Raw genomic sequence first — 15,411 nt, 5'->3', positions numbered from 1 at the left:
AAAATATTTTATATTACTTTTGATTCAATACATTACTTTATCCGAGAGACTACCTTTTTCAAACGCTTTTTGCTAAAATGTTCTTTGAACCGATCTCCACCAATTTCAGCATTTTCACCTGTAACTAATAATTGATTTTGAAAGTTAAAAGCGTCAACAAATAACTCTTAAGATCATTTTCTTGTAGCTCCTTTAAGCTTAACCGTAAGTTAACAAAGTACATTGATTAAGATCCTAGATATGAGTGTATAGGTAGGATGACCTACATATCCGTTCTACGGTTTAAAACTTCATTAGATAACCATGCTTTAACGGAGCTTCATGAAAACGATGGTTATTAATGTAAGCATTTGAAAATTACGTTTTTTGGATTTACAAGCCAAACAAGTCTTTTTTGGTTCGGAGTCGACTGTATTTGGGACATCAACGTCCGCAATTGGAACCTTCTCCTCTACGACTAAATCACTATGGGGTTTGTTGTCAAGTTGGAAAGAATTTCTATAAATTGTGTTTTTTATCATTAGAATTTATAATCACATAGTTGAAATAACTACTTACTCTGCCTTTTCAGACATGTTAAGAATATCGCCCAACTTCTTTTGGATTTCCTCGCTGTCAATATTTATTGTGGCATCGAAACTGTTGAATGAAAGCAAAATAACAAGAAAATATTACATATTTTCTAAAGGAGAACTTACTTGGACTCAACATTGGTGTTATAAAGCGATAAACTTGAACAAACAAAATTAGTTACTGTTTGAAATAAATATAGTATATACTGCATGTTTTCTTACCTCTTAATTTTATCCAGAAACTCTAAAAATTTTGTATCATCCTTGTTGCCAACTATTTTCTCTACGTTTACATTAATATCATTATTTACCAATTCCAAGGCGTCAATATTGAAATTATCGTCTTGATCCTCACTGCATTCATCACCATAATCAATAAAATAAATGGCGTATACGGAAATAATGAAAATCCAATAAATTTTTACAACTAGATCGTGAACATCTATTAGGTTCAATCCATTGTTTGATGCTACCAACTTTCGATTATAAAGCATAATATTAGGCAAAATAGATCGTAATTCCTCACGGCTCATCGACATTGGTTGAAAGTAGTGTATCAAGTCCTGTGATAGCGATGGGGATATATTATTGCTAAGAATTTTACGTGCAAGGCGACACGATGATATCGTGCAACTGCTACAAAAGTGATCTTTATCAATAGTTGCGTTGGGAAAACGTCTGCGATCTGAAAAATTAAGTAATAAAATCATGTAAAACAAATTTGAAATAATAATAAAATTAAAATATTGATGACATTAATTTGTTTGATTTTGCTTTTCTATCGTACAACAAATTTGTAATAATTTCTACAGTATATAGTATGCGAACGAACGAATAAATAAATAATAATAATAATAACATTTTACAGTTTAACCGCTTTATAGATAACAATTTCGAACAATTTTAACAACTTTTACATTTTTAATTAACAAAATAATACATCCCTCTTATAGACAACAACTCATTTCACGTATTTCATCTTGCATTATGAAAAGTATTTTGTTATAAGAGTTTCTAGACTTTGGAACCATCTTTCTCATTTACAAATAATGTTTTCAATTCCAACCGCATTGATTTTTTATTGTAGTAGCCAAAACTGTTCCATTAAAGTATCACTCATAACATAAATGGATAGGGAGCCTTAACTTTCCTTTATTTGTTATAAAATTTTCGTTCAATTTTTTGTATGTTTGTTTTTGTTTTTCATATTTTCAATTTTAATATTCTTTATTCGTTATCTGTTATTATAAATTTTATAAATTTTACTTTAATTGTTGTTATTTGTCTCCTTTTACAATTGTCAAACTTAAATTCTAATAGTGTTTTTTCAGTCTGTAATCAGTTTTTCAATATAAAATATTAAGGTTATTTGCTCATAGTTCTATTTTGATTAATTCTTCTTTTTTTTCATGAAACCTAATATTGTAATTATATTATAGTTATTTACTTGTACATTATGATTTTAAACTTCTCATGCTGAAATATGAGACTTTCGTGGTCTTGTGCATGGGAAAGCAAATAAAATAAAATAAAATAAATAAAAAAATAAATACTTTTTATCCATTTTTAATTTAATTATTATTATTTTTTTCCAATTTCAAATTTCCTCAATTTGGTAAATTATTACATTAGTTTACGTTGAAAATGTACACTTCATGAGAGGTGACTGTTGAATTCGAAAATGAAGGTTAAATATTTTTTTATGAAACAGTTTTTGAGATATCCCGTTATTTTTCGGTCTATTGAGATGACGAACAAACTTGTATAATTGGATCTGTAATTTGTGATGATTATTCTCAAAATGTAATGCAGTTGACCGATAATGGCTTAATAAAATGGAATAAATTATGGCATAATTAACTATAAACATCAACAGAATTGAGCATTTACTTAAAAAATTAAAAAAATGTAATCTAACGTTGATTCTGAAGATTTTTCCAGGCATTTCATAATAATGGTGATTTAAATGAATGTATGTAGTAATAACGAATTTAACTCACTAGTTGTTTTAGTAAGTTTTCTAGTTTAATAATGGAATTAATTTGCGTTTAATGCTGCAATTCATTCTGAGTTATATGTACATCCAAATCTACATCTCTCCTAATGGATTCGTTATTAACGGCATTATGTATTCTTTTTATTATTTTCATAAGGTTTAACATACACTGAAAGAAAATATTGTGAGGCCAAATTTTTTTTTGCGAGTTTTGCTTAGCATAGAAGACGCATAACGATATTTGCCTTGTCCAAGAGTGGATAAACTGTTTAAGAAAGTTGTTTTGTCCCTACAGTTCATTCGACTTAAAAATGGGTTTAATTACATGAAAAATAATTTTGCTAGACTAATATCAACTTAGCTTTAATAATTCAAAAAAGCTCTTTACAATTAATGAAATTGTCTTTAAATTTGTTGACTTTTGGTATTTAGCAAAGCTAAACAGGATTAAAAAATGCAGATGTCTTTTAATACTTTATCGCCGTTTTTACTTGAAACATACCATTTGAGTTATAGTAAAACAGTTTCTAAAGGACAAGAACAAGAAGTCGAAAAAATCCGAAAGATTCAAATTCGTCTCCTAGTATCTCTTCAATTCTCCGTTTCTTAGGCTCGGAATCAATACCAAATTAATTAGTGTAAAGACAAAATCCTTGGAACCGGACAAGCTTTTTTTCAGCGTAGAGAATTACGTTTTATATTATTCAAAAACTATCCTTGTATGTACGTATGTTTATACAATGTTAATTTAATTTACTTTTTAAGTAGCTATTCAAGCTGTGTCAATACTTTACCGCAGTTATAATCAGGGCTGTGGAGCCGGAGTCGGAGTCTGAAGATTTTGCTGGAGTCGGAGTCGTAAAAATTTTGCTCGACTCCGACTCCGGCTAAACCAAATGTTTTAAAACACTTCACATTTTTGTAACTAAGCAAGTTTTTACGCAAATTAGTTTCCATTGCGTTATTCATTCTATCAATGTACAGCATGATTGTAAATGAAAATCAACTTCCAATTACGGCTATCTTTTGATGTTTCCTAGAATGTTAGACTAGCAGATGGGCTGGATCGATCCATTTTAATACCCGAATTTTTTTTTTTAATTTTATTTTAAGGCCATATACATATGTGGAATATTGACAGAAAATTTTTTCAAAGTTGTTTTTTATAGAAAATTTTGTCAAAATGTTATTTCTATAAAAAGTTTTGTCAAAATTTTATTTCTATAGCAAATTTTGTCAAAATTTTATTTCTATAAAAAATTTTGTCAAAATTTTATTTCTATAAAAAATTTATTCAAAATTTTATTACAATAGAAATATTTTTTTCTATAGAAAATTTAGTCAAAATTTTATTTCTATAGAAAATTGAGTCAAAATTTTGCTTCTATAGAATATTTTGCAAAATTTTATTTCTATAGAAAATTTTGCAAACGTTTGTTTGTTACACAATTTTTTTTTTTTAATTTTATTTCTATTGATATTTTATTTGTTGTTGTTTTTGATTTCAGCTTAAAACCATGCATTGATTAAACTACAAGTGTAACTTAACCAACAGAGGAAAAGAATATTTGTCAAATTTATTTGGGCAAAGCCCTATAGACTGCAAGATGGTTGGATGGACGCACGTTTCGGAATTACCACATTCCTCATCAGCATCATCTACTTGCAGCAAAACTATCAACCAACTATCAGAATAATTCAGGCAGTTCACTAAACCCAAAAGTGAGCCACACTTGAACCTTCCGAAAGAAGATTTGAACGATAGCCGACTTATGTCGAAATAAATTCGTACAAACATATCTCTTTTCCTTTGCCACCGTCAAATCATCGATTTGAGTGCAGTTGGCTGGGTTTATTTTGAGCGTGCTTCCTCTGTTTTTCCATTCGTTTTGTTTTGTTATTGTTGGTTTTTTTCTTTTAATCATTGTTGTTGTTTTTATTTCAGCTTAAAACCACACAGAAAAAAATATCACCAAAATATTTCCAATTAAAAAGTTAATTGAAGTTGAAAATTTTTTCAATTAATAAATTAATTGATACAATTAACTTTTTAATCATGATAGAAACATTAAGTTAATTAAGTCAATGATTGAAAATTTTTAAATTTTTAATTAAAAAATTAATTGATACAATTAACTTTTTAATCAAATTCGGAAGACTAATTCAGTTAACCCTTTCACTACCGAAATAAACCTAATGTTATAAACTTTAATTTTTCTTCTGTTTTTACTTGTACTAACTAACAGCATGTAGAACAAAAATTGCCATTTTGAAAACCTACTTCAAATACTTCAAGAGCTATATGAGCTTGTTTTGATTCTTGAATTGTGACCAAGTGGCCTTACGAAAATAAGCGCTATTTGGCCTATAATGTCCTTCAAAGTGTGAGCAAAAATACAAAAAAGAACCCGAAAAAGTGTCAGCTATAGTTTTCGTATGAATGTCCATTTACTAGAAACATACAGTAGAAAAATTGTCTCAAATTTTCGTATTTTTCGTTTATTTCTAAAGAAGTTTACAAAAATGTATTTTGGATCTCACCAATATGGAAAATATTTATAGGTTATTTAGATTAAAGACCCTACTCTAAAATAACATCGAGAAATAAATCAAAACTAAGTGGAAAAATAGAATTTGGTGTCTTTTCGGTAGTGAAATGGTTAAAAAAAAAGTGCTGATTTTTTTTATTTTTAATTAAAAATGTATTTCAAACAATCATTTGTTAATCCAAACAAAAACTCTAAGCCAATTCAGAAAGTAATTAAAAATAGTTACCTTTTTTAATTAATAAATTAATTGAGTTTTGCAATCAACATCAATTAAATTTTTAATTGAATCAATTAAAAAATTAATTGAAATTTGCTGAAAAAATCAATTAATTTTTTAATCAAGAATTTTTTCTATGCCCAATTAAAACTGTGATTGATACTATCATTTTCGTGATAGAAGACATTTCAATTAAAAAATTAATTGGATCAATTAATTTGGTGATTGAATCAGAAAAAATTTTTTTGTGTACATGCATTGATTAAACTACAAGTGTAACTTAACCAACAGAGGAAAAGAATGTTTGTCAAATTTATTTGGGCAAAGCCCTATAGACTGCAAGATGGTTGGATGGACGCACGTATCGGAATTACCACATTCCTCATCAGCATCATCTACTTGCAGCAAAACTATCAACCAACTATCAGACTAAATTCAGGCAGTTCACTAAACCCAAAAGTGAGCCACACTTGAACCTTCCCAAAGAAGGTTTGAACGATAGCCGGCTTATGCCGAAATAAATTCGTACAAACATATCTCTTTTCCTTTTATTTCTATAAAAATTTAAGTCAAATTTTTATTTCTATAGAAAATTTTGCCAAAATTTTATAGTAATAGATTTTTTATTAGAAAATTTGTTCAAAATTGTATTTCTATAGAAAATTTTGCCAAAATTTTATAATAAGAAATTTTTTTATTAGAAAATTTTGTCAAAATTTAATTTCTATAGAAAATTTAGTCAAAATTTTGTTTCTGTAGAATATTTTGCAGAATTTTATTTACTACCCAAAAATTTTTCTAAAATTGTATTTTTATTGATCATTTTTTCAAAATTTTATTTCTATAAGAAAAAATTGTCAAATTTTATTTCTATAGCAAATTTTCTCAAAATTTTTTTTCTTACTGATGCTCACTGCTAAAAACAATGTATTCGAAATTTTATTACTATAGAAATATTTTTTTCTATATAAAATTTAGTCAAAATTTTATTTCAATAGAAAATTTAGTCAAAATTTTGTTTCTATAGAATATGTTATTTTGCAAAATTTTATTTCTATAGAAAATTTTGCAAAATTTTGTTTGCTACACATTTTTTTCAATTGTATTTCTATTGATAACTTTTCCAAATTTTTATTTCTTTAAAAATTTTTGCCAATTTTTTTTTCTATAAAAATTTTATTCAAAATTTTATTTCTATATATTTGGTCAAAATTTGATTACTATAAAAAATTTTGCCAAAATTTTATTTCTATAGAAAATTTAGTCAAAATTTTGTTTCTGTAGAAAAATTTGCAAAATTGTATTTACTAGACAAAAATTTTTCCAAAATTATATGCTCACTGATGCTCACTGCTAAGTCGAAAACTTTTAGAAATGGCTCAAATTTTCAAATTTTTCAATGAATGAATTATAAATGCATTTTTACGAAATTGTCTAAACAATTATAAATATTTCCCAAATATTGCCCGAGATTTTGTAGAAGTCTGATTTGAGATTTTATCAAAATGTAGATCTAAATACAAAGTTGTGCAGAGTATATTATAATCGGCCCGCCCGACTTTAGACTTTCCTTGCATTTTTATTTTTTGTTAAAATTGTGTTACGTCCCATAACGTTAGATTTAAATTTAAAGTACATAGATTTTTTAAAAATATTTTTGAGTGTTGTTGACCTATTTTATGTTTATTTTGATTTTTAATTTTGTTCGGCTTGAGGTCATAGAAACAATCGATTATTGATTTGTTTTAATATTTATTTCCATTATTTCGGATAGTGTCACTAACCATCTTCTGGGATTTTGTATGTGAGTTCGTGTGATGCTGTTCGTAGTGTACGGTGACTTGCAGAACGAACAGCATCACACGAACTCACATACAAAATCCCAGAAGATGGTTAGTGACACTAACCGAAATATTGGAAATAAATATTAAAACAAATCAATAATCGATTGTTTCTATGACCTCAAGCCGAACAAAATTAATAATCAGAAGTACATAGATTTTGTAGAAGTATATACAATTTTGTCTAAATCGATTCAGATTCAAATTCATGCATATGGGAATATAAACCTTTATATAGCTCGCAACAAATTTAAAGGATTTGAGATAGTATCAATAATTTTGGTCCACAAATACATATACTGTTGGTATCTTCTCATATTATGATGGGTATTTATAGCATTATTTTATTTATTAAACATTGCCCTAAATTTGAAATATAGAGTTTAATTGGCATCTAATGTGAAATTAAGACCTTTTTTTGCACACATAAATAAATACGATACTTTATATCGATCCACTTACGGTTCCCCCACAATAGAACTACAAATTAGTGGTATTAAAATGAGATTTAGTTATATTACCCGGAGTCGGAGTCGAGCTGATGAAAAATGCTGGAGTCGGAGTCGAGCAAAATTGGCTCGACTCCACAGCCCTGGTTATCATGAAGCCACATATGTATTTAACACCTTAATCCAACCACACCACTGTGTCATACCAAAACCACTTCCAACTTTCCGCTGACACCACAACATCAGTCCAGTGAACTCAATCAACCTTCAACAAGAGGATCATATTCCACTCAACAGTGGGAACGACATTTAGCCAACGTAGCAGTTTATGCAAGTGGCGTGATCGCCACAGCACTCCTCAATTATAGTTATAAGACACAAAAAAACTCACTTCTAGTTGGTCATACAAATAAAGAGGTGCATAGCACCGCAAAACAATCAACAAGATTTTCATTAAACAACCAAGGCGCGTAGCACCGACAAGAAAGGGAGCAAAGTAAATCCCCATACAATTAACTTGTACAATATGCGATTTGTGTTTAAGATCGTTATCTTAAAAACGTAAATCTAGTCCAAAACCTAATATTACCAAACGCGACGAGCATGTTAAATTAAAAATACTAATTTATTTAAGATGGGAAAAGTCATTCTTGACATACGGTATCTAAGAAAAGCCTTTGAATGTTATACTATTTTTATAATATTCAGTATTTTTAAAATGAGTTCCAATTTTGAATTGCATATAAACACATTTTATCAATAAATCACTTCGCCGTCACGCAGAAATATGAAAGCCTAATAAAGCTGCAAAACTATCGATAGTACTATCGACAGTTTTATTTTTAAGGTACTATCGATATTTATTTTCCGATAGCGATACTATCGAAGAAACCAAGACCAGTAAAAAATACCGATGCTACACAAAAAATGCCTCTGTAACATACAAGGGCGGTTCGGAAACTTCTTAGGCTATGGTCACACTGGGAAAATATTTGACAGAATTCGAAAAAGAATCCGTCGCCACAGCCAAACCAGCAAACATTTTGAGCTCATATTGGATATGTACTATCATGGTACGGGTATTTTCCAAAACCGGTATCCAGGTATTTGGAAAACGGTTCTGGAAAAATGTTTGACACTCATTTTGGTCAAATATTTGCCTAGTGTGACCATAGCCTTAGTCTATCAATGAAAGAGAATAGTTAGTTTTTCAAAAATATTTTTATTTTTCAATATAATTTCCTGAAACTTCAATACACTTAGTCCAACGCTTTTCTAGCAATTCTATCACTTGATTAAAATAGTTTTCCTCAAGGTCTTCAAAATAGTGGTTTACAACTCTAATTGCATCTTCATTTGAGGTAAAACGCTTGCCAACAAGGATTTTTTTAGATTTGGGAACAAGTAAAAGTCACTGGGAGCTAAATCAGGAGAATAAGTTGGGTGGTCAAGCAACTCGTACTTTAATTCGTTGATTTTAGCCATTGTTAAAAAACTCTTGTGCGCTGGTGCGTTGTCTTGATGAACAATTATTTTTTTTGTGTTGTAAGCCAGGACGTTTTTCTTGAATTTGTACATTTAATTGATCCAATAGGTTGCAATAGTACTCTGAATTTATTGTTTTACCCTTTTGCAGATAGTCAATCAATAAAATACCTTTAAAGTCCCAAAAAACCGTTGCCATAACCTTACCAGCCGATTGAATTGTTTTTGCCTTCTTTGGGGCACTTCCTCCAGCTTCAATCCATTGTTTGGATTGTTCTTTTGTCTCTGGAGTATAGTGGTGGATCCATGTCTCATCAACAGTTATGAAACGACGCTTAAAATCCAGTTTGTTTCTCTAAAACGATCCAAACAAGCTTGAGAAATGTTCATTCTTATGCGTTTTTGATCGACTGTTAACAAATGCGGCACCCATCTTGCAGAAAGCTTTTTCATCTGTAGTTCTTCGTGTAAAATTAAATGGACTCGATCATTTGAGATGTCCATGATATTAGCAATTTCACGCACATTTATTCGTCGATCATTTAATACCATATCATGCACTTTGGTTATAATTTCTGTTGTTGTTGCTGTTTTTGGACATCCACTACGTGGTTCATCTTCAATGCTTGTACGACCACGTTTAAATTCAGCAACCCAATTTTTTACTGTTGCATATGAAGGAGCACTTTCACCTAACACATTCACCATATCATTATGAATTTCTTGTCCCGATAAACCTTTTTTTATGTAAATATTTAATGACAGCACGCATTTCTAATTTTTCCATTGTAAAAAAATTTCGGATGCGTCTTTTTTTGAACACCTGTTGCCAGATCGAAACAAAATTTAACATTTGTTCATAACAGAGGTGGAGGGAGCCACCGTGGTGCAATGGTTAGCATGCCCGCCTTGCATGCACAAGGTCGTGGGTTCGATTCCTGCTTCGACCGAACACCAAAAAGTTTTTCAGCGGTGGATTATCCCACCTCAGTAATGCTGGTGACATTTCTGAAGGTTTCAAAGCTTCTCTAAGTGGTTTCACTGCAATGTGGAACGCCGTTCGGACTCGGCTATAAAAAGGAGGTCCCTTGTCATTGAGCTTAACATGGAATCGGGCAGCACTGAGTGATAAGAGAGAAGTTCACCACTGTGGTATAACAATGGACTGAATAGTCTAAGTGAGCCTGATAGATCGGGCGCCACCTAACCTTACCTAACCTATAACAGAGATGGAAGTTTGCAAAACACTTAACTTTTTTCTGTTTATACCGCGCTTTTTGTGCTAGGCTAAGAAGTTTCCGAACTGCCCTCGTATACTCGCAAACAAAATGTTTGTTTAAGGCTCCAAATAGTTAATTCCAGTTTCTAAACATTTGTTAGCTTGCAACGAAATTTATAAAATATAATTGTTTTAGATTAGAAATAAGCATGTATGTTTCTAATTTATTTAAAAAAAATGTCAGTCGATAAGCAAGCATGGACGAGTACTCAGCAGCAACCTACACTTTTGTTGTAATTAAACTTACATATCTATATATGTATTTCGTTATCTATCTCCGTCGCCATAAAAAAAGATAAATTTTTTCTACTCTCTCGCTCTCCCTGACGTTTCTAACATATATACGTTTATATGAAATTTCCAAACTTTATATGTTTGAATCCAGAGATATTATATTTAAGAAAATGTAAGGGATTAGTTTTTGTAAATCCCGGGATTCGAGGTTTCAGAATGTAGAATCCCGGGATACCGGATTTTCCGGGATTTTTTTACGGGATCCCGAAATTTTCGGGATTCTTTAAATATTTTAAGTTATAACAATCTACAGCGCCAAAAATTTTTGTAAATTAAGCCAATTTAGTTTAATTCAATTTTATAAATCCATTTCAAATTGCGATCACATTTAATGAACACTTAGTCCAACTGAACAACATGAAGAAAAACAAAAAATGATGATAAAAATAAATTAGAAAGCCATTTCATATCGCTACCTTACTCAGCAAAAAAAAATCCCGGGATTTCGGGACGGGATTTATCCCGGGTGGCAGTCCTATCCCAAACATAATATGTTCTAACATATTAACATATAAGTCGCTGTTAAATAATACATACAGTGGGTAACAGCTTATTCCGTGCAGTAGAGTATTTAGCAGCGAATCCGTTATAACATTAAAACTAAATAAAATATACTAAGAGTGTTAAAGTAGTTTTTGTAGACATGAATGTCTAGAATATATATAGTTTATTCAAAACTAAAAATTAATTTATTCAACAAAAGAAAAATAACAAAAATGAAAATTACTGATGAATTCAATGTAACAGCTTATTTCATGCAGGTAAATGAGTCTTGGTATTCTTAAAAAACTAATTTGGGAATAGTTCACATCAATATTTGGTGTGACCACCTTTTTGGTCTAGAACAGACTTAAGTCGTTTCGGCATCGAATCTACTAGTTTTTGTGTAGTTTCTGGCCCAATTTTCTGCCATTCCTCCAACAGCGCCTTCTTCAGACTCTCCCTACTAGATATATGGTGTTTGCGTATGTTTTGCTCCAGCAAGGCCCACAAATTTTCGATTACATTCAAGTCTGGAGATTGTGCGGGTGGTGCCATAAGGTGTGGGCAATTCCATATGAGCCAGGACTGTACAATGTCAGATTTATGTTTATGGTCGTTGTCCTGGTAAAATCGAAAAGAGTCCTTTATGCCCAGTTGGGTGGCACTTTGAATTAAATTTTCTTTTAATATATTCAGGTACATTTCCTTATTCATATTTCCCTCTATGAATACTAGGTTACCGACCCCCGCTGCCGACATACAGGCCCAAACCATTACGTTCCCACCTCCATGTTTCACAGTTGGTCGTAAATTAACATTTGGTAGTTCAGTGTTTGGCTTCCGCCATACATAAGTCATGCCATCTGAGCCAAATATGTTAAATTTTGACTCGTCTGCGAAAATTACAGATTTCCAGAACTCTGAACTTTTAGAAATATACTCTTTTGAGAAGTTGAGTCGGTACTTCTGATTTTTCTTATTGATAAATGGTTTTTTTCGAGCAACTCGACCATTAAAATCATGGTTGTGAAGTACCCGGCGAATTGTTTGTGCGCTGCAAGCCTTCCCTAAGTGTTTCTCAACCTCAACAGCAAGTTTAGGAGCAGACATTTTGGGATTCACCTTGACTTTACGGACAATATAACGCTCATCAGTCTCGTTAAAAATTTTATTGGGTGCTTTTCTGCCTTTATCTTGAATGCGATTTTCGTGCACATAACGCTCTATGATACCTTGAACGGTGGAGGAGCTCATATTAACCATTGACGCAATTTGCCGCTGTGATTTTCCATTCTTAAAATGTGTTAAGACAAGTTCGCGCTGTTCAATTGTTGTGCGTCGACCCATTTTTATAACGAGCGTGTGTTGACTCTAGCATACGCAAAATTAAACTAATAGTCATACAATAATATTAGGAAACACTCTAAAAAGAGTTATATAGGGAATACCGTTAGATAGAGTGCATATTATAGGAGTGGAAGCATGACAAAAGAGAAAAAATGAGCATGCACGAAATAAGCTGTAACAGAACAATACATTGATTTGCAATTCTTTTCGCTCTTTCGTCCCTATTAAACATAAATTCGTACTTTTTTCTTTCCGCATGATGTGTGCTCAGTGTTTCTTTTTAAAGGGACGTTGAAATTCTAGCGAAAACGTTTCAACTTTTGGTGATACAATTATTTATATATTGAAATATTCACTGCACGAAATAAGCTGTTACCCACTGTAGGTGGGATCTCCGGCGGAATACATTGTAGACTTTTTTTAATAAAAGAAATTCAATTCACTGTCGCACAAATCTATGTTAAATAAAAATAGTTTTAAATAGTTGTTAAGTGAAACGGAAGCCTTTTATATACACAAACAACTATGTTGGTGACCCCTGCATTTCACGTACGGCAAATACAATTTATTTCAACTTTATTGGGAAATTGTATTCGTGGATGCAGAACATCATCGGGTACATATACCTAAGTTCAATAAGCATACTCCTGAGTTGTGGTTCGCCCAAATAGAAAGATCTTTTGCTTTGTATGACGTCACCCAAGAAGCAGACATTTGATATTGTTTCTGTTCACCTCGAATATGACATACTTTTGTCTGTCGAAGACCTTATAACAAATCCTCTGGCTGAGAATAAATATACTGTTTTGAAACAACGTATTGTTTCAAGATTTGCTGAATCTTCAGAATCCAAATTACATCGATTGCTCCAAGGAGGTTTAAAACCATCAGAGGTTTTGTCCCATATGAAACGTTTAGCACCGGGCAGTGGTAATGAGCCATTATTCGCACTTTATTTTTGGGGCAAATGCCAGATTCAATTCGACCATTGTTGACAGTGTAGAAGGAAGAAGATTTAGATAAGCTTGCAAAGATGGTAGATAAGATGTTGGATGCCAACAAGTATCTTTGTCAGACATTTGTAAGGCTATTATATATTAAACGACAAATTCGATACCTTACAAATTCAACAACATGGTAAGAACAAGAATCGCCATCGATCAAGATCTCGAAGCAGCCCCGTGTCAACAAAGATTCCAATTCCCATGGTGTCGAAGAAAAGTGGTGGCATCCCATAGCCAGCCTGACCGGTATCCCATAGCCAAGTTTAACGATTTTTCAGAGAGATTACATGGTAAGTCCGTCTTTTCTACAATTGATATCGTTAGAGCGTATTACCAAATCCCTATGGCAAATGAAGACATTGAGAAAACAGCGGTGTGTACACCATTTGGTCTGGTGGAATTTTTATATATGTCATTTGGTTTGCGAAATGCCACCCAGACATTTCAAAGATTTATGCATTCGGTTTTGAGGGGCCTTGACTATGTTTATTGTTACCTACACACAAAAAAAAATCACGAAAATTTTTCCAATTAAAATTTTTTTAATTGAAACAAAAATCAATCACAAAAATTAATAGTATCAATTAATTTTTTAATTGGATCAATTAATTTTTTAATTGACCTTCAATTAATTTTTTAATTGATACTATCATTTCTGTGATTGAAGACATTTCAATTAAAAATTAATTGGATCAATTAATTTCGTGATTGAATCAGAAAAACATTTTTTTGTGTGTAGATGATATTATTGTCATGTCATCATCAATTGATGAGCACGAGGCTCATTTGCGAGAAGTATTTCAACGTTTACGTCATAATGGACTAACAATAAATGTTAGCAAATGTTATTTTGGCCAATCAGAAATATAATTCCTCGGGTATATCATCAACGCAAACGGCTCGAAACCTCCAAATTTTTATCGTCCATACATACCTCATGCTGCTCAATTGCAAGCACCATTAAACGAAGGCAGAAACTGCATTTTTAGCTCGTAAGGCAGAAACTGCATTTTTAGCTTGTAAGGAGAGCCTAAACGGACGAAAAAGACTGTTTTTCATATGTTTGGGTGTAAAAATTATATGTTTGGAACTCAAATTTTTAAACACAATATTTTTAAGTGCAAGCATATAATGTTCATAAACTAGCATAACATGTTTGGGACATATATGTTAATGTGTTAGAACATATTATGTTTGGGACATAAAATGTTTGTAAATATAATATGCTTGGATGCAAACATATATTAATTTAGAAATAGACTATAAACATATATGTGTTTAGAGAGTGAGACATAAAGTAAAATAATGAAAGTAACCAATTGGCGCCTTAAAAATACTCGTATATATACACAAAGAAAATTTTTTTAAAGATTGGGAAAATACTATGTGTGAATATAAAGAAGTATAAATTTACAAAATAAGGATACTTTTAAAGCACAATTCTCCTTTAAATGTTGGTTTTGTGTATTTTATAGAGTATGAAGCAAATTTTAATTTTCGCTTTTTCAGCTTTTTTCATATGCTATAAAAAGTCCGTTAAAAACATGATTTCCAGTAGAAATTATGTTTCAAGTAAAAATCGTCTACACTTTATTTTAGTGTTGAAAAACATGTCCTATTTTTTAACGATTTTTGCTTTGTAGTCAAGATGAAAAAATGCAACAAATTTAAAGACAATTTCATTAATTTTAAAGAATTTGTCTGAATTATTAAATTCAAGTTGACCTTAGTCTAAAAATGTTGTCTTTCATGTTATGATACACATTTTCAAGTCAAATCACTTAATTATAAGGACAACACGACTTAATTGAAAAGATTATCGACTTTTGAACATGGAAAAAAACTTTATATTAGAGAAATGCGTCTTCTAAGCTAAGCAAAATTTGTATTCTTAT

At 31.0% G+C, this 15,411-nt stretch overlaps 1 protein-coding gene across 5 annotated transcripts in view; it reads right to left on the bottom strand.

Moving 5' to 3' along the window:
• Nucleotides 1-15,411, bottom strand: part of LOC142221381 (uncharacterized) — a 142,509-nt gene that overhangs the window by 57,007 nt on the left and 70,091 nt on the right. For 4 of the 5 annotated variants that reach the window (XM_075291099.1, XM_075291097.1, XM_075291098.1 and 1 more), the window contains 5 exons: nucleotides 795-1,257; nucleotides 699-731; nucleotides 559-639; nucleotides 362-498; nucleotides 54-124 (listed from right to left, as the gene is read on the bottom strand). In XM_075291099.1, coding sequence (XP_075147214.1) covers nucleotides 54-124; nucleotides 362-498; nucleotides 559-639; nucleotides 699-731; nucleotides 795-1,257 — 785 coding nt within the window. The remainder of the gene's footprint in view (nucleotides 1-53; nucleotides 125-361; nucleotides 499-558; nucleotides 640-698; nucleotides 732-794; nucleotides 1,258-15,411) is intronic. The other variant, XM_075291101.1, reaches the window with a different exon arrangement.

This window comes from Haematobia irritans, chromosome 1, assembly GCF_050003625.1.
Source record: "Haematobia irritans isolate KBUSLIRL chromosome 1, ASM5000362v1, whole genome shotgun sequence".
NCBI lineage: Eukaryota > Metazoa > Arthropoda > Insecta > Diptera > Muscidae > Haematobia > Haematobia irritans.
Note: the sequence above shows the minus strand (reverse complement) of the source record. Positions and strands in the feature narration are given on the sequence as shown.